The sequence below is a fragment of the Exophiala aquamarina genome, assembly GCF_000709125.1.
Source record: "Exophiala aquamarina CBS 119918 chromosome Unknown aczIA-supercont1.3, whole genome shotgun sequence".
NCBI lineage: Eukaryota > Fungi > Ascomycota > Eurotiomycetes > Chaetothyriales > Herpotrichiellaceae > Exophiala > Exophiala aquamarina.
This window is the reverse complement of record NW_013550585.1, coordinates 4,180,046-4,202,572: the sequence shown is the minus strand read 5'-3', so window position 1 is coordinate 4,202,572 and position 22,527 is coordinate 4,180,046. Positions and strand designations below refer to the sequence as shown.

Genomic DNA, 22,527 nt, shown 5'->3' with positions numbered 1-22,527 from the left:
GACAATGGCCAGGATGAAGGTCAGATTATGCTGATCATGTTCCCACCGTACGGCAGCAACAGTGGCCGTGATTGAATCAGCAAATAGTAGAGCTGATCTCGCCATGGCCTGCCTGGCATCCATAAGGTACATGTCCAGGTACACGGATGGGCACGAGAATGACCCGCGTGAACGATGCCCTAGAGGTACTTGGGGACCCGGGGGGGGGGGTCCCAAGTCCCTTGAAGATGCAAGGTTCGCGGGTCCGAATGCAGTGATCTGCGAATATCGCTGTGCTGTGCCTCCCTCTCCGGACCCAGGAGAACCACGATGCTTGCTGCATTGTCGATTACACTGAGAAGGAGCTTGCATACGACTTAATGAGAAGCTCCTCCTCTCTCATCTACACGTCTATAAGAGCAAGACTACAAGTTGTTTTGCACTCAAATCAAAGCGGATGATCGAGGCGGGATCATTCGGGTCCAAGGGGGAACTGGGAAAAGGCGGGTGATACCTAGGCTACTATGTCCTTGCTTTCGCGGCTGCTTGAGGCCTAGAGTCACTGGTGAATATCAATCACCATCGGGTTGGGCACCGACAGACTGCAAAGTACGAGTACGAAGTGGTAGCAGAATAGCAGACTCGCCGCGCTAGTTGCCACTGAGCACTTGGACGAAATGAAGAAAGACATCTGACCGACTAGTTCAAGGAGAAGAGCGAATCTTCACCGGTCTCCTCGCAAGCAACTCCCGCAGGGAAATCCATGCGACGATAATTAAGTGCCTGCTGAGTTAGCGTGGTCACCGTGTAAGAGCTTAGGTCGATGCGTTGTGAAAATCAAAGTGCGCCCCGGTACGTCCTCCGTACATACAGTACCCTCGCTCTGCACCAGTGAGAGAAGAGACAACCCGAAAGGCTTTGCGGGGAAACGGGTCGGGAAATTCCTTCACTTGGTCATCTGATTTTCCGTCCATGCGCACCGGGGGCCTCCATGTGGGACGAATCGTGAAACAACAGCAAAAGCAAGAATAACATCCCTACAGGAATCTGTTCTGCGGGGTGGAGCCAGAGGCAACTTCGCCGGCGAAGGCGAGAAGGGCCCAACGGACCTTTCGGCCAAGGCTGAAAAACCAGCCCTTGGCATGGAGGAGGAATAGTCTCGAACAATCTACGACCAATTAATTTACTGTGCTTGTTTCATTCGATACGATGGTGGTGGTGGTGGTGGTTGTTGTGTTTTTGGGTAAATTTGGGAGGGTCTGTTCTAGACTAGACGTGCCGTCCCAACTTCTCGTCGAGAACAATGATGTGGGTACTTAGTATGGATGTGAGGTGCGGTGAGGTGAATGGGCCCTGAAGATCACATGTGCATGTGCAGGTCAGTCCCTACTGTAGTCCAGCTTCTGGGCTTCCAGCCTCGTCTCATCTCGTCGCTGTCGTTGTCGTGACTCTTGACTCTCCACCTCGCTTGAAAAGTCTGAGGCGTCAGGATGGGGCAATAAAAATGTGGGCACGGCTGAGAGTGAAGTGAGGCTGTGCCTAGAACACTACGGAGGACTATGTACGGAGGACTTGGGATTATGTATATTTTCTTACTGAATTGGTGAACTCGGTCTCTATGTCCGAAGGGAGAACAACCTTGGGCGAGGGCCAAATGACAAATCAAGCCTCCGGGGAATCACAGTCACAGGCCATGCAGGAAAATCCTGGGTCTCTGTCTCATACAGAATGCTGCCTGGCATGAGTGAGTCAAGCGGATGGATGATCAGGAGTCGATATGATTCAGACCACTGGGTTTCACTCTTTGCGGGAGAATTCCACCGAGGACCGAGGCCCGAGGGCTCCGTTTGGATCTACAAACTCCGTCCATACTGGTACTATCCTTCCGTGCACTCGGTCGTGGCCCCCCCGAGCTGCGTCGGGTAGGTACCCAGGGGCCACCCAAGCTCCCGCAGGATGCTACGGTACATATTGTACATGCTGATGGCATGATCAACAACTCCTTGGTACAACTGCACCTTCAATTTTCTTCGAAACGGTGCCCCGAGATCTTCTGATCTTCTGGAGTACGAGGACAGTAGTATTTCATGCAATCAGAAGGCGGCCTGAGAATGACAACGAATGTTCCATGGAGAGAGCGAGCGAGAGAGAGCGCGCGCTATCCCCGGTGGGGTCGGCTCACCTCATCCGATCTCAAAGGTATCATCCTATCACCCGGACGGAGCATCCAGCAAGCGGTCTGTCTGTATTGCCGTGCGATTTCCGTCGAGAGGCAGACACCTCGGCAATAACCAACAACCCACCACCACCCACTGCAGTTCAGTTTTCGATTTCTGTTTTGGTTAGCAGGCCAACCCGGATGCCCCCTAAGTCCGTGTCCTCAGGAGTTCCCAACCAACCAATATCCAGCTAGTCAACTAGACGTTCAATGCCTGCGTGCACCATTACTGCCTATTTGGTCCTGGCCGCGTCCCAGATTGGGATGGACATGGACCCTGGGAAGCAAGCCGCAGGGCGACTGTCATTGGCTTCTCAGCGTGGAACTGCTCCGGACGAGGTGGTCACGGAGGCCACCCGACGGCGGGAATCACACGGTCTCTTCCGGCTTCATTACGAGGTATTGCCAGCTACCTTGCTAGCCGGGTAAATTATTAACTAACGTCGTGCTGAAAGACGGAGTAGTGTAGTCCGTCCCGGGTACAAGCCACATACACCGGACCATAATGCGGCTGTCATAACTGATGAAATACGTGTGCATCATCTTTTCTCTATTACCTTCTCCCCGTCACTCTATACTGTCGATCTTTCATTGGATGAGGTCATGCATTGCGGTGGCCGGAGGCGCTCGAGACGAGGCTGAGAAACCTACCCGGAAAATGGCCATTTGCGGTGGGGAGAGGGGGTGCAAGACGTCAGTCCCTCAGGGTTTAAGATCCTACGGTTTCACGACGCCCTCCGCAAAACGTCACGCTCCACCTACACATGTACGAGTACATACATACAAGTTTGGGCTCGGAAAGTCCTGCCCCTCCTTTCCATTCAAAGTTACAGTACAGAGTTTCATATATATGTGGGATTTCTTGGTTTGCTCCAGGATGCAAGATACTCTGTGCTTGCATTCTGCCTGATGCTGTCCGACTCGTAATTGCCCAGGGCTCTGGCAGAGTCTCCTTTGTGCGCCATTAAGCTTGAGCGATGGTTTCGTTTCGTTTTGTTTCCGGACGTTGACCGAACAATGCCAGCGGATCAGTCCCACCCACCCACCGGCACAGGCCCATCCTGACTTGACCCCACCGAGACATCTAGTTGTCACTAACGCAGTGCCTAGGTAGCCAGCTAGTATACGAGGGACCGGAAAGAGTAGGGCCGCATGGAAGGAAAAGCAGGATTGCTGGGCGGGTAAATCGTTCTTCAACTGTCGTAAATGGAATGTGAAAGGGAAACAATCCGAAATCCCCGCGAGGACCAGGACGCACGGTCCCCCTTGAAAATTGGAGCGTGAGTGAGCCGTGGGTCGTTATAATGGACCGCCAGGCAGTCCGGGGTGCATGCAGCAACGGGGTCCAAAGCGTGTCAGATTAGCACAGCCTGCACGGAGTCCGGGGTTACGGAGTACAGAGTAACTCGCCATTTAAACAGCAGATCCTCGTCCATAGCACAGCATAGCGCCTGAGGGGCCTCTGCAGAGCCGAGTACCAGGCTCTGGAAGTTAGATGGATATTCATTTACCCAATTCATCAATCGATACTCGGCACTTCCTCAGATCCCCGGAGTCCTCAAATAATAGTTGGTCAGTTCTGATCTGAAATTCGCTTACTCGTACTGCAAGCTCAGACCTTGAAACGTCCACCGGAAGAAGGGTTTTGGGACGTTGTCGCCCCGTCACATCTAAGGAGCCAGATTATGAACTTGGTCTAATGTACTGTCGATTTACGGTGAGGCTATGTCCCTGTATGAGGAATTATCACAGACACCTGGTCCGTACCTAGGGTATACCCGAGACCTGGTCAGCTGCCATGGTGGTGCATCACGATTTCAACGGAGTATTCGAGATTCCACGCTTACCAAAAGGCTTTCTTCAGCAAAGTCAACCCTATTCGGTATTTGCAAAGAGATTGCCTCGGTACCATCCATCAAGGAGATCTTGCTGAACCGAGTCTCTGTTTTTGGCTGAATGATCAACACGCGTGACCATTCTGAGGGCACGCGTCATCACTAGATTCGGGACGGAGCGTGTTCGATGAGGCGATCCCTTCGGGCACAACTGTGCAACCACACTTTCCTGCACCTTCATCTGGTAAGTCGCGCCGCCGAACGTTATAATCGATGACATGGTACTCGATACAGAGACCACTGCATCGATTCGAATCCCTCACGCTCAAAACCAGGGTTCTACGGAAACTTGATCCATGGCTTCCTTATTACTCGTAATCCATGAACCACGCGATCATGTCAAACCTGACTTGGAAGGATAATGCTCCATGATCGGGCGTCGGTAACTTAGCCCGGCACTTGTCGTCTAACTCAGGGAGGCCTGACAGTGCGCCCGGGGGACCGGACCGCTCCAAGTTTGGGGCGCTTCAAGCTATCCTCCACGTGTTCAGTAGTACCCGCAATGGACTGCAAGTGGGCCTTACCATCTGCCTCTTGCGTTTCAACCAAACGCTACCGAGCGTTGAGAAGCCTGATAACCTCTCTGGAAGAAGTGGCTGGCACCGTACCCAGGATGAGGGCGAATCCTCTGTAATGGAGAGCCCTTAACGAAACGAGATTAGTAACGAGAAACATCACCCCTTTGGGAAGGCGCTTGACCCCAGGCGATTGCTAGTCAGAGACAGGAAGGAGCGATCGCTGAAGAAAAGGCACCTGTATCTTGAGCGGCTCCTTTCCCTATGTCCGAGTACCGAGCGCGGATACTCCGCGCTCGGTCCTTCGTAGAATGCAGGACCTTCCGACTGTCAGTCGTTCTTCAAGGCATGCAATCATGGTCCGGATAATTAGAATTAGCACCAGAGATTGATTCTCCTCCGACAAGGCTGAGACAATCACCATAGAGAGCTGATTTGCCTTGATAGCAGGACTGGTGCATAAACTCACTTGTCACCTTCCTGGAGTGTCTTAGACTCAGGTCGATATACGCCATGGAAATCGCGCGCCTGTTCTGGTGTAACTTGTAAGGCAGCCTGCAGATCAGCTCGAGAGTGCTCAACGAGCTTGGCACCTTACCCGGTTATAAGGGTGAAACTTTCGAAATAGGCAGTCGAGATGAGGCACTTCTACGCCTTCCCTTGGAGGACAATGGATTTCGTGTATGATTATTCGATTATCCTGCTGTGGGATGATCAAGCGGACGCCTTTTTTGTTGCTAACCGGGGTTTGCATATCTGACAGTCCAATTCACGCACCACCCTACGTTTCCAGTGCTCATTGGCATGTGGTGCGATAGAAGCTAATACTGCTGGAATTGTTGGGACTCGATATTGTCCTTTCAGATTCGAGCGGAAATCTACCTGGCAGAGGATTGATGGTGGCGTGCTGCTTCGGACAGCCAACCAGAAGCAGACATGTCCAGGGTGTCGGAGTGAACGGGGCCTGATAGGTGGTTGTGCTCGAAGATGGAACCAGTGTCAAAAGCAATGCAATGGTACTAACGGAGGTGTGGCTGTCGACAAAAGAGCCAGTGGCTTCGGGAGATGGAACGATGTGCTCGGTAGGTTGGGTCTAAATCAGCCACGTTTCTATCCGATGCCACCTCCAGCCAAGGGGGAAATGGTGGGGGTGGTACGTCCGTACTCGTAGGCGCAGGTGATGAGATGTGAACGTGGGATTGTGAAGAAATGCTGTAACCTAATAGCACAAGCGAGAAAGGGGTACTCGTACAGGACAGGTTGCAAGGATGATAGGACTTTTCCTGATGCGGTAGGTCCCCCTCGTCCCTCGATAACTTGGGGCATTTCGTGCACAAAGTACGGAGTACGGAGTACCATAGCCACACCGCTCACGTGCCAATAACAAGTGTGGACATAGCGGTAGCCTTGCGTTGAAGGGTCACATCAAACATTAGACCCCAATTGATAAAGGATCATGCACTGTGTAATCCTACCGAGGACCTCGCGTCATGCGTGGAGGTGGTGATATGGCAAGTCGCGTCATGGATTAATTGCTTATGCGACAACGCTCAAGCTGTGCTTTCGTGATTCATCAGCGGGGAGGGAATTAAGGGTACCTGCAGCCGCTTCAGGTGTCTGGGGCCATTTGAAGGTGAAGTGTGAGATACCTTCAAAGCCACTTGTTTAATCACGTTGAGCAACCATTCTCCCGCATTACTTTGTGTGCTTGTTGCCCCCCATGCCCGTACTGTTCGGAAAGTGTAATGCCATGAAAGATGGAAAGAGGAATAATACCAAATACCGAATACTGGATCTGGTATTGTCATTTCTTAACCTGGTCTCTCTTCAGTTCTCTTTCTCCTTAGGATTACCATTCCCCCGTACTGTCACTACTTTGAGGTGTTGTTGGGCGTAGGTTTGAGAAAGTTGGCGGACTGCGGCTTCCTCTGCCTTCAACAATGATGTCACAGCCCAAGTCACGAGCAACAACTTGAACCCGAAGAAGCTTGGACTTTGATGTTCGGGCAGTTACCCCGCCGCAACTGGGACACTCGTGCCTTCCAGATTAGCCCACGGTGCAAGCTACTACGCGTAGCTACCAACGCCCTCGCAATTGTTGACTCAAACAGAGTCACGTCAAGTAGTCGTAAGGAGAGAGCAGCAATCACAGCATCAATACCCAATGATCTGTAATTGTGGTCTTCCGATGTCAAGATCAAGATCAACACCATGAGTCACTTGATCAATCTTGACTCTTCAGGCTTTCCACAGGGACCGAGGTGGCCACTGGCCTGTGTCTATCACTCCGTCTCTTCCATTCTGGTCCATTTCCTCCATCCTCCGCTTTCTCTTTTTATACGGTGTCTCTTGTGATTCCGCCGTTCATCCCTGCACCGCCTCTTGTTAAAGGTGCTTGCTACCACCCCACCTCTCCCAGACCCCCCCTCCGCACGTTACAGACTTCTATTTCCTCCGTCCCATTTTCCCGCCTCTATAACCGAGCCGACCATCAGCCGATCTAAACGCCAGCACTCATATACCAACCAATCCTGGCCTTGATCCAGCCTCCCTCCTGTTGTAGTGCCTCGCCAACTCACACATCAATGTCACACGACAATCACAGTAAGCTGGTCCCTTTCTTGCCCCCTACCAATATTCATTCCCTTGGTTGATCTCTCCTGGAACTTGGTTGCCTTGCGCCTGCGTAACCAAGTCCTGCCACTCCACAAGCCCCCTGTACATATCCCTTAACGAGAAGGCCCGTCGGGCCGCCCGCTGCGTCTCGCAATGCTGTCAGGCGCCTGCACATCGAATCCCTTGTTCGGCTCAAGTGATGCTTTCTATTCACTCATCGAATATGCGTTGTCCCTTCGTTCAGCTGACCCAATGCTGAACCAGTTGTTGACCATTCATCCCCCCTTTTCTAGGCTCCGATCAGGTCAGCGCCAACCACCTCTCTCCATCGAATCTACTTCCAGCTCCTCCGAGATCTCGAGTATGCCGCTTCTATAATACAAACAAAGGTATTTATCCTCTCGTCTTTTAGAATCCTTTTTTTCCATTGGTTTATGCAAAGGGTTTAATCCCCAATCTGCCTAAGACATGTACCAGCGGCTGTATCAAGAGTCAGCCTGGCGCCCATCCCCCATCCCACTTGAGCACTGGCCCCTTCGTATATGCAACTAAACTAATCAACATCCTTGCTTGTTCCACGTGATGGCTAATCTTGTCGCTTAGGTTGTCGGGCGGGCGCTCAATGTCCCTATCAACATGCCCAGCCACGTACCTCTACCAGGCAGAAACATGACCAGCAACAAACCGTGAGAGAAACAGAGAGATCGACAATTGAAAACAATCCGGGCGAGACGGAGATTCCTTCCAGGCCATTACCAAGCCCAAAACCTGTCTCGCAACTTCAACGAACCAATCCCCGCCAATTCCAGATCGGTCAACTGATCAAAAGATTCGCTCCATCCCAGAAAGAAATCAGTGATGCCACCGTTTTGTCCTTCACCCTGAATCCATCCGACCCCGACTTTCCCTTTGAATTGGCTGGCCTTGATTGCAATCTGACCATTCCAGCATCATTCCCTCAAAATGGCACGCCGACTCTCCGAATCACTAACGCCGAAATGGCCCGGGGCTTTCAGATCAATGTCGAAAAGGGCTTTCAGTCCTTGATCATTGAATCGCCGCGGAAGCCTTTATTGGCTTTACTGAACGACCTGGACAAGAACTTGGAACACTTCCTGACCGCTGAAAAGGCGCATACAATTAAGATTGTGACCAATACCGACAAGAAGCCCAGTCTCCCAAATGTAGTGCCGCAAGTTGTGCAGCCCCCTTCAGCTCGGCCTGAATATGTTGCTCCTCCTGTCCCTTCATGGTCGGCCCAGCAATTGTCCGCTGCCAAGGGAAAGCGTCAGTCAGATGTGCGCCAGCTTGAAGCACGAATGGGCCGTCTGCTAGGTTTCTCCAAGAGTACTGATGGGACCAGATTCAATATCCCTGTCCATATTGCTAATGCTGCACGGTTGCCGGTAAGTTTACAGCCTCTGAAGGAGGTAACGTTGATAGTGCCCAAGCTCTACAATCTACAGCCTTGTACCGTCCATCTCAATGGCGTTTACGGAAGCGAGGTGGAGGGCGTGCAGTTGTCCTTTGAGAGGCGTGCTCGTGAGCAATTGGAAATGACTCTCATGGCACACATCAATCATCTCATTCAGAACATCCATACTCTCGCTGCAGAAGCTTCAACGACAAGTATCCTGCCACCCCCTGCTCCCGAGCTGCCTCGGCCTCCCGTTGGCGATGCATCTCTTGTGGGAACAGGGAGAGAAACAGAGGAAAGCCAGAGAGTATTAGACCCAGATCATCCCCATGTCATGGTAATTCCAAGGCCCCCAGAATGGGATCGCCCTGGTTCAGGTTCCGAGTCTAGCTCAGATTCATATGACTCGGAGGACTATACAGAATCGGAAGATAATTCTGATGTGGACGATGATGGCCTCGCAGGCGGTGCTACGCTGCCAGACACAAGCGCAACAGCATCGTCGACTGCACCAGAGAGAGGTATTCTTCTCTCATTCCCTAACCTCGAACTTCACGGCATTGAACTCCTTACCATCTCGTTCCTGTCGCTTTCTGTAAAATGTCTTCGATGCAAAACTCAACTCGACATTTCCAACATCAAGCCCAGCCTTAGCAGTTCAGCAAAAGATGGCCGTTCTCCATCCAGCACGAGCACTCGCACCGAATCCTGTCCCAAGTGTTGTAGCTCATTTGAGATGACCTTCACTCCTCAGCTGTTACACCAGCACTCTGTACGAGCTGCCACCATCGAGACCACGGGCTGTACCATCGCAGACATGCTCCCTTCGACCTTCCAGCCAACATGCTCTGCATGTTCGACACCATTTCCCAGCCCCCCCGGCATGATTTCCGTCCGCGGTCACACACCAATCCAAGTGTGCCGATCATGCCACTCGAAAATGACCTTCACAATTCCCGAAGTCAAGTTCCTCCGCTTGTCGACAGCAACCCACGATCCACAGTCTCTGCCCCTCCGCAAACCCAAGCGCGAGAACCTCGGCGTCACAACCGGCAACCCTTTACCATCCAACGGAACGTGCAGCCATTACGCGCACTCATATCGCTGGTTCCGCTTCTCATGCTGTGGGCGCGTCTATCCATGCGACCGCTGCCATGACGCCGCCGAATCTCATGTTAACGAGCACGCCGAGCGCATGCTGTGTGGCTGGTGCAGTCGCGAGCAGCGGTTCCGACCCGAAGACTGTGGATTCTGCACCCGCAGCGTCATCCGCAGACGCAGAGGCGCTGGCGCAGGCCGCTTCTGGGAGGGTGGCAAAGGCACTAGGGAAAGGGCGCTCATGAGTCGCAAGGACAAGCACAAGTATAAGAATAAGCGCGCTGAAGGTTCGGCTGCGGCGGCTGCAAAGAAGGCTTGAGTTGAGCAGAGCTGCCAGCTAGAAAGCGAAGTTCGTCGGCGAGATGGAGCTAGCCCCTAGTGCTCGTTGTAGCAAAGACGTGCATGGGAACGAAAAGGAGAACCAAGAATGATAATGATTACGATGATGGCCCAAGTATATCCACGGCACATACCAATCATGGATTGAATGTGCTCGGGACGACTTGGTGATCATCATGTATTCCAAGTGCTCGTGTCCAGGCACATATTCGGTTGGAGATTGTCTAGCTCTCTGAATAGAAGCGATTGATTCTGCACCAACGTATTCAAACTGTATATATTTACCCGGCGGCCCTCCCAGCTGGGAGATGTGGTTGTCCAAAAAAAAATCGAAGCAAGTCAACGCCATCCTTGTGTCGCCTCACGATAGCGCTAGTCGGATAACCCATAACAAGCACAAGCACAAGCACATCCCAAGCACGACCTCGAACGGGCCATGCGACTGGCTGGCTAACTCTCTGGATAGTTAGTACCTCGCTCTCAGTTCAGACGCCTGAGATCTCTGTGCATACTGTGAGTCTACCCGCCTGCTAGCGCTGGTACTCTGCAAAGCCTTTCTATTTCAACAGAGGCTCTGTTTCGCCGGTACCATTTCCACGCTTCTTACGTCTTCTCTTCTTCTTTTTCGAAATCGCCGTCGTTGTCTCCTCTGTTTCCGCTGAGACACTTCGCAGGCTCGCCTCGGAGCGGTTGGCATTGCTGCTTTTCCCGCCGTCGGGGTTCAAATACCCTTTGTTGGCACCGCTGTTGTCTTCATCTTCGTTAGATTCGCTGCTAGAAGTAGTTTCCAGCACCACTTTCCTAAACCCGTTAGTGTCCACGATGTTTTCTGTGATACTACCACTCCTAGCCGGGCCTTTACTGTGGTAATACGGGCTTCGAGACCGGGGTCGGGATCCAGGTAGGCTATTGATCGTACTCGACGAATCTTTGGTTTTTGGTTGAGGTCGCGCATTTTCATCGTTGACATGATTGGGGAATTTTGGTCGGTCTGATGACAGTAAATCAGCCTGGATGCCTTTCGTTGCACTGTGCGGCCGTTTATCGCTTGGTGACGATGAGATTGTGCCATATCCATGCTGAAGAGCTTGTACACCGTCACTAGCGCCTTTCCCTCCAGATTTTACGATACCCTCGCCGATTCCTCCATGATAGTCCGTCATCGATTCAGAGACTCTGCGCACCGGAGTCGAGATTCCGCCAACCACCGGACCACTCGAGTTCGAAGTTGCATCTGTACCGGGTTTGATTTTGACGGTCGCATACCTTGTGGCTTTGGGGCGCTGGGCAGGATTTGATGGCCCTAGATGCTTGAGGTGTTCCATGATCTCCTCTGTTGCGGCTCGTTTCACGCGGGGTATTTCACTCGCATTGTTGCTGGCACTAGAGTGCCGTCGAAGAGCTGAAATTGCTTTCGTCTTGCCTGGGAAGGTATCTGTGGTCTGGACAGGATGTAAGTCGTCAGGAGATAGGAGATCGTGTTCCTTGATATCAACCAGATCAGAAGCTGGGGGTTGGGCGCCATTTGGCTCGGGAGTCAGGTGCCTTGAGATCCGTCTTGTAGGGGCAGGCATGGCTCGACGGATCGCTTTGTGTACATCGATGAATACATCAGACTCATCCACAATCTCCTCGCCAATCAATTCCTCAATGACATCTTCAAGTGTGACCACGCCGATGGCGCCATGGTCATCTCCGGGATATTCAGATACCAGAACCATATGAGACTTGCCCTCCTGGAAGAAATTGACAATATCAAGACAACTTGTATCAGGCCTTGTCTCGGGCAGGGTGGCTAGTGCAAAGTCACGCACGGGTTTGGCGTCCTCGGGGTCATACGTGATGAGCATCTTGACCAGTAGCATGCCGATGAAGTTGGAATTGTTATCAGGATGGTGGACTGGAATTCGAGAATAACCCTGAGTGAGTATGTCATTCATGGTTACCTCATCCAGGACATCATCGAGGGACAAGGTATAGACATCATCCATAGGAGTCATAATACGACCGACCGATTTGTCTTTCAAGTCCAACACAGCGCTGATGATTGTTACCTCGTCAGCATTCAGCTGTTGCCCGGCTTCGCCCAGGCTTCGATGCAGTGATACCAAAGTCTTCAGACCTGCTTTCTTGTACACAGTTCCGTGATCTTCTCCCAAGAGATAATCAAGTAACTTTGCGGTAGGCCAAGCGACAGGGGCCATTATGTACATGAGGCCTAGGACGAAAGGAGCCATCCAAGAACCGATAGGCAGACCGTAACGCACGCAGACCGATTGAGGAGCAATCTCACCGAAGATGACTATCACTTGTCAGCAGACCGGCCCATAAAGGTTGTGGAGAGACACCCACCGATCAAGACCGTGGAACCAAGGACAGCAGGCCATCCACCACCCAGTGAGCGATCTAACACGATAGGCAATGTCTCGTTGGTGATGACGTTGCTCAAAAGTAGAGTGACCAAGACCCAATGCTTCCCCTTCTGGAGTAATTTCAAAACTTTGGCGGCGTGGTTTTTCTCGGCACCTTCGCCAGAATCACGAATGACTTGTAGGTAGATTTCATCCTGCGGTTCTGTTAACCACACCGATGTTCCACATGGACGAGTAAACTCACCTGACCCATCAAAGCTATTGTCAGGCCTGCAAAGGCACCTCCCGCGAGGACCAAGATAGCTGCAAACGTGAGATAAAGCCATAGCTGTGGATCGTCGTTGTCCTTTCCTTCCTCTTCTTTCAGCGCGGAGAACAACGTCGCTGCGTGGAGGGGAGCAGCTCGCACGAATGGTATTTGGGTGAGTGACAGGAAGAGGATCTTCGAAAGCCCAAGGACTAATGGCCTCGTGGCCAGGTAGGAATTCGATCTTGCTGAAGCCATGCCGCTGTATCGAGGGTCTATGTGCTCAGTGCGGCATTTTGACTGTGCTGAGTTCATCCGATGAACAAACAGCTTGGAAATGAGATTTGAGATACTGAGAGCCTGCTGGGGCGAGAGGGGAAGAGATGGAGGTCGAGAGACCACGAGATCCGTTGGATTTGCGTAGAAGGGGGAAATGAGATGAGTTTGTTAACACTCTCGACGAAATGATGGCTGGTAAATGATTGGCGCATGCAACTGCAGGCGTGGAATGGTGAAGAAGGCGGGAAGGGGAGCTAGAGGGCAAATTAAAATGACCTTTGATATGACAGGCAATGAGGACCCATCGGCACGGTAGAGAGGGGTAAAGGAGCTTGGTCAGACGGCAGCCTTATCTGAGTGGTGGTGTGGCCAGTATTCACCCACAGCCCAAGCTCCACAGTAAACCTACAACTCTATGAGTACGAGGCCGTCCTCAAAACCCACGCAGTGCTCGTGCAAGTCCGGTCTCAGCATTTTGACCCGCAACAAGGCAATCCGCCGATCAGCTGAAGGAAATAAGACAGATGGTGCTGAAAAGAGTGGTTTGCGGCGTAGATCTTCAGAATTCTAGGCGCGAATTGCACACTAGGAGGGAAGTTGAACTTGCGGCCTTGTGCACTCTTGGTCCCAGCCTCGCACGTGATGACCCGATTCCCCTCGGCTATGGTGTAGCTCTTCGCCTCGATATCCGCTGCATCATCGCGCTTATTCTCGGATGCCGGAAAGCCAACATCTCTCACAAAAACATCTTCTTTCTCAACTCTATTCTTGATGCCTTTCCTGTGTTTTTTGCTCCTTCTACTTCCAGCAGGAGAGTCCTCATTGAATAAGTGCGCTTCACTATGATTTTCTCGCGGAGAATAGCTTCAGTCTCACGACTGCTGAAGACTCTAGATCAGTCCCAGACACGACGGGCCAGTCAAGCAGCAGGGGCTCTCCTGAACAAACCGATAGACTTCAAGAAAACTTCTGTCTTACATCAGTCACAAGCCAGTGTCAGAAATGCTTTTGGTCTCCCGCAGGATGCTCCTGTCGACATGCTCAATCTTCATGGCGCCATCAACTCTTCCCTCCACCATGCCATGAAAGTGGACGAAAGCGTCATTCTATTTGGAGAAGACGTCGCTTTTGGTGGCGTATTTCGGTGTTCAAAAGGTCTAGCCGACGAGTTCGGTGCAAGCCGCGTCTTTAACACTCCCTTGACCGAGCAGGGTATAGCTGGCTTCGCCATTGGCTGTGCCGCTGAAGGCATGAAACCTGTCGCCGAGATTCAGTTTGCCGATTATGTTTATCCTGCTTTTGATCAACTTGTCAACGAGGCTGCCAAATTTAGGTTCCGAGAGGGTGGGACCGGAGGCAACTGTGGAAGTCTTGTTGTCCGCATGCCATGTGGTAGCGTCGGACATGGCGCCCTTTACCACAGTCAAAGCCCTGAATCACTCTTCACCCACATCCCAGGTCTCCGCGTCATCATGCCTAGGTCGCCATCACAAGCAAAAGGTCTTCTGACAGCCTCGATACTTGAGTCAAAGGATCCCGTCATTTTTATGGAGCCGAAGATTCTCTACCGAACCGTGGAAGAATTTACGCCGCGTGACTCCTATACCCTACCACTAGACAAGGCCGATGTCGTCAAACAAGGCAAGGATTTAACGGTGATTTCCTACGGACAGCCAATGTACCTATGTTCTGCAGCCATCGACGCTCTGGAAAAGGAGATCAAAGGCCTTAACATCGAGTTGATTGACCTCAGAGCAATCTATCCATGGGATCGAGCCACTGTTATGGAAAGTGTCAACAAAACTGGGCGTGCCATTGTGGTGCACGAGAGTATGTACAATGCCGGAGTTGGTGCAGAAGTTGCTGCGAGCATCCAAGAGTCTGCCTTCCTGAGACTCGAAGCACCTGTTGCTAGAGTTACTGGTTGGAGTACTCACTGCGGTTTAATTTTCGAGAAGTTCAACATTCCAGATGTCACGAGGATATACGATGCAATGAAACGGACATTGGAGTACTAAGGTAATCGTACTGTCTGGCATCCCTCGAGTTAGTGGTGCCATGTCCACCTCGATTCTCAACCTCGAGAATGACAAACGGACTTCTTCGTGGGAAGTACAAGCCACCGGGCTAGATGGCTCCTTCCTGGACGATGTTTCAGTCTCTCGGGCCAGCACCTAGCTCCTGACGCATCGAGAGAGTAATGATCTACATTTCCACAGGAGTGAAAACATTGGTTGGTGACCAAATATGTCCTCGCGTGTCTAAGTGTAGAACCGAGGACCGAAGTCGAAGTTCCTATGTTAAAAGTTACAGGCTGTGCGGATGTATGTTAACATCAATCGTCCTACTATGTGCGGTCAGAGGTCATGTCGACACACTCCAAACACATCGGGACATTTGCGTCGAACTACATCGAAGACAAGAATAGTGTGGCATAAAAGGCCTGAAGATGTCATGGTGTCTTATTCCTCACAACATCACAATCGGCAATGTATAATACAGCGTGTGGCACACAAATATCACGACTGAACACTACTTCTTGAACTGTCCATTCTTCGAACGCTTCATTAGTGCCGTACGACGCCATTGAGCACGAGAATCCGCCTCCTCCCCTGTGCGACATGAATGGTATCTCTTCTCACACGACTTGACGTGGCCTCTTCTCGAACGTCCCCTCATTTCAGAGAGGTCGAGGTCGCAGTACCAGCATCTCTTGGTATTTCTAGAGATAAGCTCGGCTATCGTTTGGGCAAGATTGGTGTTGGTCTCCAGGTCGGAAGGCTGATATCCAAACTGTGCAATGACCTCTTTGCTAAACTGGACTCGCTTGGGATTCGAGGGGGTTTGTGTGTCGGTGCCGGTCCTCATAGTGGAAGACATGCTGGTAGATTGCTTATAAACAAAATGTATGGCGCTATCCTCGAGGAAAGGCGGCTAGTCATGAGAAGATGCTTTTGGATTCTGAGATCGTGTCTTAAAGAAGTTTTGGCTGCATGGGCTGATTCAATAGCAACCAGCCATACTCCATATATAGATATCACCAAGAACAAAGACAGCGCAAGCATGACCAACGAACAAAACACGTATGATGCAATGTCTTTTCTTTGTACAGTAAACATCTCACCACTTATTATATCACTGCTTGCGGTAGTAAGATGTCTCCTCAACTCTGTGTCAGGTTGCAACTCACAGTGCAGAGCACCCCTTGCATAGCCACGAGTTCGGCGTGCATTCCTGTCAATAATCTTCCCTGAACACAGCCACCTTCGGGACTTCCTTACCGTCCACTTCCTGTGAATCTTCATAATATGCCCTAAAGAGCCCACCGCAATTGAAATCGAACACAGCTTTGCCTCGCTTGCCAGTGGAGGAATGATTAGACCCATGTGCTGCGTTGTCGGTGACCTCAATGCCGATGATCCCACCTTGACCTTCACCTGTTCGCCCCCAACGGTCCGCTGCCGATCGCTGTAGTTCACCGTTCTTGCCTGCGATTAGCTTGACTGCATCAGACAACGGAACGTAGTGCGGCGAGAATCGACTGATTGAGGCTGAGGTTCGTACTGCATTCGTGCGTAGGAAGGAATCACCATTCCCGGTCCCTGATAATGCAACTGCACGACGCTGCTTCACCTCCCCTCGAACGGTCGGGGTTGGGTGGGACGTAAATGGTTGAGTGATGAAAGAATTCTCCACCACTGAGGAGTATGAAGGAGGCGCACCGTTGATATAGTGATAGCTATTTTCTCCTTCCAATCGCAGTGGGTCGAGGCAAGGCCCTAACAGGGCTTTGGTGTACTTGTAGAGAAAGTCAGAAGCTTGCTCGAGAAGACGTCTTTTTGGATAAGCCACTCCAATCTGCAGGCCCGGCGTGATATTTGGAACATGTTCCTCCCAAGCCTCGGCCCAGAATCCTGCCCCTACTGTGGGAGTGTCTCCAATGCGACCGGATCTCTTATTCGTCAAGCCGCCTGTTGATGTTGCCGTAGCCAGATTTCCCCACGAATCAAGGGCTACCGCCCCTACGGTACCCTGACTAGGAACTTCGACAAAATCGATATCTATGTCAGCATCATCACGACGAAGCTGAGAGAGTGGATCGGCAGATGCTAGAAGGTCTTCGAACGTGTACCTATCGAGTGACCGAGTATCTGGATGCAGCAGCCGCCGATGTTCGTCCCAGCGCTTCTTGGTCCAAAACCATGAATCAGATTTCTTCTCTAGACCACATTCGCTCCATCCCCATTCTTCGAGCTCTCGTCCACTCAGATGACAATGCATAGTGCTTGTGCCACCGAGTCCTTGATCCTTGTCGGATGCTGTTAAGACTTCCTTGGCCAAGAGGATGGGATGCCGAGTGTTCTTGACAAGACTGACTGCTGCAGCACGTTTGACAGCTCCAACGGGCGGTCCATCAGGGTTCAGAGACGTGACCATAATGCTTGCTTCAAGCTCAATGGTGCCTTTGTCAGTGAAGACAGCACCCCGGCCGCAATTGAAAAGCGGGTCATCCTCGAAAAGCGTCACGGCATAAGTCGCCGCATCTAGGGCGGATGCTCCTGAGTCGAGTAGCTTCCGAGTGCGTGTCAGATACTCTAGCAGTGAAGCATGATAGCGAGCATAAAGTTCAGGAGGAAGCTTGTCTCGCGAGAGCGCCCCAGCGCCACCATGGAGAATAACCGTGGGTCGGTATGGCCCGAGGCGTATGATAGGAGACTTCTCTGCCGGAGTCATGACTGATGTAGTTACTTCTCACAGCGATGTCAATGTCGGTGAAGAGTGCTTTGTGGTCATAGGCCGGTAGCCTTTTTAAGCTCTGGGAGTTTTGAGCAGAAGAAATGTGACCAGTTGAGCCCGGCATCACGCCATCGCCAGGACCTACACCGGCTGACTTGATGTTTGCTTTGTGCCACAGCACTGGGTGGCACCCACAAGAATTGAAGTCCCTCCTATTTTTTCTTCAAATTTTCAATTACAGGGGTAATTCAATGAACAACAATTGAGTGAGGTTCAATTAACCAGTAACCAGGTCCGGGATAATGAGATCATATGGGACTTGTCTACCCGTGAACCATGTGCCAGATTGGCGAGTCTGAGTCTCCACCTCGCCCAACTCCGTCGTTACGGAATAGCACGCTTCAGCTTGTGAGCCACACAATTCATCCCACCTAGCCAATTCTATCTCCATCCCCGTCGCCTTGATATTCCCTTCTAGGTATGGCCACAGCCGCGACTGACCAGGCCCGAAAGCAGAGTCAGTCCAATACCCTACCTTTGCGGCATAGGACAGCATCAGCAGCACAGCAGCCAGATGAGAGCGACGACTCCTCTGACGCAGAATCTTCACTTGCGACTCCAGCTGCTCGCAGCCCGCACGTGAAAATTCCTGGGCATCGGATTGAAGCTCCGGGTAGCGTTCAAGCCATTGCCATTGACGACGATGTGCTCTTTGCGGGTGTTCAAGGCGGCAGCATCGTCGCATGGTCCCTCGAAACATATCAACTTCTGGCCGCAGTGCCGGCTCACACAGAAAGCGTGCTAGGTCTTGCTTTGTCAGCCGACAGATCACTTCTCTTCTCTACAGGTGCTGATTCCGTCGTCAATGTATGGTCGACACAAACACTCCAGAGACTATACTCCTTGTACTCTCAGTTCGAGATCGGTGATGTCTTCTGTATCGTCCACTCGACCAAGAAGCAGGTGCTTCTATGGGGTGCTCAAAACTCCAGTCTTCAATGGGATCGACTCAGTACTGATGCCTCCATAAAGTCGCCAACCGCTTCATTCTCCCCGGGTTCTCGAAAGCATCGATTCTTCGATTCTCTAGGACCGGGAGGAAGCGTCAACGTGATCTCGGACGAGGATGGTACGACAGGACTACTGAACAACTTGGGAGGCCGGGCCTTAACTGTCCCAAGTAGCAACTATCTTCCCTACGCCCACAAAAGCTATGTCTACTGCATGCTTCTCATCAAGGGTCTCTTCACACACGACCGCGAAGAGGAAGTTTTGGTAACCGGGGCTGGGGATGGCACCATTAAGTTATGGTCCCTGGACTCATTAGGCATGGAAGGTCTCATCCTGATGCACAAATTCAAAAACTCAGGTCCCAACGTGCTGAGTCTGGCCTATAGGGGCTCTTTCCTATTTGCTGGTTTAACCGATGGTGTGGCGAATGTATACAATCTTGCGTCCAATCAACTGGTTCAAAGACTCCAAATTGGAGACGGAGACATCAGTCAAATCTTGGTGAGCACGGACAGTATCCTCTGTGGGACCAGCCAAGGTCTGGTGAAGGTGAGAGAGTATTCGGATTTCTGCATGTCTGTGACTTACTCTTGTCCAGAGATACAATGACCACTTCGCACAGACAGAATCATGGAAGGCAGCAGATGGAAAGATCTTGGCAATGGGTCTCACTGCTGAAACCACTGAAAGCGATCATGGTATCCTGATCACAGGAGGAAATGACAGCATGCTCTCTGTCTGGGATGCTGATGGTGAGCAGCATGCTGCAGGGGCCTCATCAACACGCAGCAATGGTATGACACTTGACCAACTTTTGATTTACCAGATGACTGACGAATGGTCCAGATGAGCTGGTGAACACACTCCGAGAATTCGTTGCCTACCGAACCGTTGCAGCTAATCCAACCTGGGTCCGTGACTGTCATGATGCTGTAACGTTTCTGCGCAAACAGTGCAATTCTTTTGGAGCAACTTCTACTCTTCTATCGCCGCCCGGGCAGGAGGGTGTTAATCCAGTTCTGCTGGCCAAATTCCGAGCTTCCAAGCCTTCCAAAACCACACGATCTGTGCTATTCTACGGCCACTACGATGTTGTTGATGCAGAGTTCGATACTGCGAGTCCTACAACTTGGAACCACGACCCGTTCACTCTTCAGGCCTTGAGTGGCTTTCTGTACGGCCGGGGAGTCACTGACAACAAAGGACCTATTCTTGCCGCGATATATGCGGTTGCTGACCTGGTGCAGCAAAACTCTCTCGCGTGCAATGTCACATTCCTTCTAGAAGGAGAAGAGGAAGCCGGTTCGAGGGGTTTTCGCCAAATAGTGCAATCTGCACACGATGCCATTGGACCTGTTGATTTTATCCTTCTGTCCAACAGTTATTGGCTCGATGATCATATACCTTGCCTCACATTTGGAATGCGCGGCGTTGTTCATGCGTCGATCACGATCAACTCGAACAAACCCGACCTGCACAGCGGTGTGGACGGCAAATCCGTGCAACACGAGCCACTCAAGGATCTTACTGTGTTACTGGCAACCCTGATTGGACCTTCGGGAACAAAGGTGACGATTCCAAACTTCTACGATACAGTGGACGTATTGTCTGAAAGCGAGGTGAAGGCGTATGCGGCGATCACCTCCTCCCTCCTTCCCGGCCACCCAGAGATCAAGAACGAAAAGGCGTTTGCATTGTCTCTCATGCAACGATGGAGATATCCGAATCTGACGGTCCACCGGATCGAAGTTCCGGAGGCCAAAACGGCAGTCACGATCAGTGGATCTGCCAAAGCCACTATATCGATCCGCATCGTACCGTCACAAACAGCAGAACAAATCGCCAACGGACTGAAAAGCTATCTCGAAGGAGAATTCGCAAAACTCCAGTGCGGGAATACAATCGAGGTTGAAATCCGATCAAAGGCAGACCCATGGCTGGGGAATGTGCAGAGCGAGATCTACACGGCACTCAAATCAGCCATTGTCGATGTCTGGAACCCGAGCGGTGCACAACGCTCCTTCCCGGCCTCTGCAATGTCCCGAGATTCCATCAGCAGTTCCACGGCCCAGCACGCATCGCTTCAACGACCATCTCAACGACGTGCTTCCACATTGGAGTCGACCGGAAGCTTCACGCTTGCGAACCTACCGCGAGAGCCATTGCTGATCCGGGAGGGCGGCTCCATCCCCGCGATAAGCTTTCTAGAGCATGAGTTCAACGCTCCAGCCGCCATGTTCCCCATGGGTCAGGCAAGCGACAATGCCCATCTGGACAATGAGCGGATCCGCGTCGAAAATCTGTACAAGGGGCGCGAGGTCCTGAAACAAGTCTTTGCTGAGCTGTAACGATTGCGCGCTCTCGCCCTCACCCTCGCGGCGAAGTCACGGGGTGTGAAATCAGACTATGTAAAGGGATTTCGGGGGTATTTCCGAGAATGGTTGGCTACCCAACAAAAGCAAGCGTGAGCTAGAGAGACGACTTGGGGGGATCAGATCGAGCCTTGCGCGACGAGGGAGGACAGCTTCCCACCGCATGAGCAAAGATTGCCTGTGCTCCTTAGGCTATTGGCTGGCCTAGGGCAGCGTATATGACATCTTGTGGCTTTAGGGGTTCACTCTGTAATGCTCCATAGTACTCCGTACTTGGATTGCATGAGGCTGAACAACGGTCTTCCCGGTCTACATCTGCGTTCATGGAGGGGCTTTCCCTTCCATCACAGGATTCTTTGCACCCAGTAATGCAACTCAGCCAAAGTGTACACAGATATCGAAGGCCTTCACTCTAGTCCATGACAGAGTTCATCGCCCTCCTCCCCACGCCCTACAATATTGATCTGCCTTACTTTCCAGCCAATCTGCTCCAGTTATGTGCAGCGGTTGGACTTTTCGATCTTGGCGAAGCCCTTTTGAAGGGAGATGGAATATATAACATTCGAGAAAGGGATGACTAAGGCGGACGTTCTTTTTCGTGGCGATTCAGAAACGGGACCCCGATACCCTACGCTTAGCATTCAGTCTCCTCGAAATAGAAAGGTCGACCCAGCCGTCAAAAGGTCCTGGCTGCGCCATGCACCGTGGCGGAACTAACCAATGCCGCAACTGAGCCGGACTCAGACTCCCCTCTGTTTTCAAGCCGTACAATCGAAATCTCTGACTACAATTGTGAGTTACTTATGACGAGTGCGATGGGCAAAGCAACGTGGGCGGCGACATTGGCCAAGGAGACGAAGGAACTCCTCTACTTTGCCCCATACATTGTGCTCTGTTTTATCCAAAGCCTGATAGTGGGGCCTACTTGGTTCTGCCTTTGACCACTCATTGCCGCAGATTGAGACCCCCCATCCACCTCAGTCTACTTGCCTTATCTGCCTTCCTCGGTACATAGCTAGGTAGCTAGCATGCCATTACTATGAATCGTTCTTTGAGAGGATCTGAGGAATGACAACGTCTGCGCGTAACTGCCAAGGCACGAGGCACGGAGCACATAGGCATGAATGGAAGGAGCGTCAGCGACATAGGGGGGCGACATAGGGGGCCAGCAGCCCTGGGCGGCTCTTCGGGCCGTCACGTGGGATGGGACTCAGTCTGTTGGAACCAATCTGTGAGAAGAATCAATTTCATTGCGCCCATGGCGGATATCGCACGCAAGTTCAAGCTGCTGTGCCAAGTAAGTACCTCAGTTCGCCCTAGTACGTAATGAATAATGGGTGAGAGACAGAAAGAGACCGGCGTTTTCCAATCTAGTCGATGGATGCAGAGATGGATCGATTGATCGAGTAGTAGTATTCAAATTTTGATTTTA

General features: G+C 51.7%; 5 protein-coding genes across 5 annotated transcripts; 3 read left to right on the top strand and 2 right to left on the bottom strand.

The window, feature by feature from the left end:
- Positions 1-7,859: 7,859 nt before the first annotated feature.
- A1O9_05065 (uncharacterized protein) lies at positions 7,860-10,057 on the top strand (the record flags this gene model as incomplete). The annotated part of the gene is made up of 3 exons (XM_013407351.1): positions 7,860-7,909; positions 7,972-8,629; positions 8,690-10,057. The coding sequence occupies 3 exons, from the start codon at positions 7,860-7,862 to the stop codon at positions 10,055-10,057; spliced, it is 2,076 nt and encodes a 691-aa protein (XP_013262805.1).
- Positions 10,058-10,634: 577 nt separating this feature from the next.
- Positions 10,635-12,954, bottom strand: A1O9_05064 (uncharacterized protein; the record flags this gene model as incomplete). The annotated part of the gene is made up of 3 exons (XM_013407350.1): positions 10,635-12,379; positions 12,430-12,643; positions 12,694-12,954. 3 exons carry the CDS (start codon positions 12,952-12,954, stop codon positions 10,635-10,637), a joined length of 2,220 nt encoding a protein of 739 aa, XP_013262804.1.
- Positions 12,955-13,817: 863 nt separating this feature from the next.
- On the top strand, positions 13,818-14,993 carry A1O9_05063 (2-oxoisovalerate dehydrogenase E1 component, beta subunit; the record flags this gene model as incomplete). The annotated part of the gene is made up of 1 exon (XM_013407349.1): positions 13,818-14,993. One exon carries the CDS (start codon positions 13,818-13,820, stop codon positions 14,991-14,993), a length of 1,176 nt encoding a protein of 391 aa, XP_013262803.1.
- Positions 14,994-16,212: 1,219 nt separating this feature from the next.
- A1O9_05062 (uncharacterized protein) lies at positions 16,213-17,709 on the bottom strand (the record flags this gene model as incomplete). The annotated part of the gene is made up of 1 exon (XM_013407348.1): positions 16,213-17,709. One exon carries the CDS (start codon positions 17,707-17,709, stop codon positions 16,213-16,215), a length of 1,497 nt encoding a protein of 498 aa, XP_013262802.1.
- A 483-nt stretch (positions 17,710-18,192) lies between these two features.
- On the top strand, positions 18,193-21,071 carry A1O9_05061 (uncharacterized protein; the record flags this gene model as incomplete). The annotated part of the gene is made up of 3 exons (XM_013407347.1): positions 18,193-19,272; positions 19,322-19,517; positions 19,570-21,071. 3 exons carry the CDS (start codon positions 18,193-18,195, stop codon positions 21,069-21,071), a joined length of 2,778 nt encoding a protein of 925 aa, XP_013262801.1.
- Positions 21,072-22,527: the final 1,456 nt, after the last annotated feature.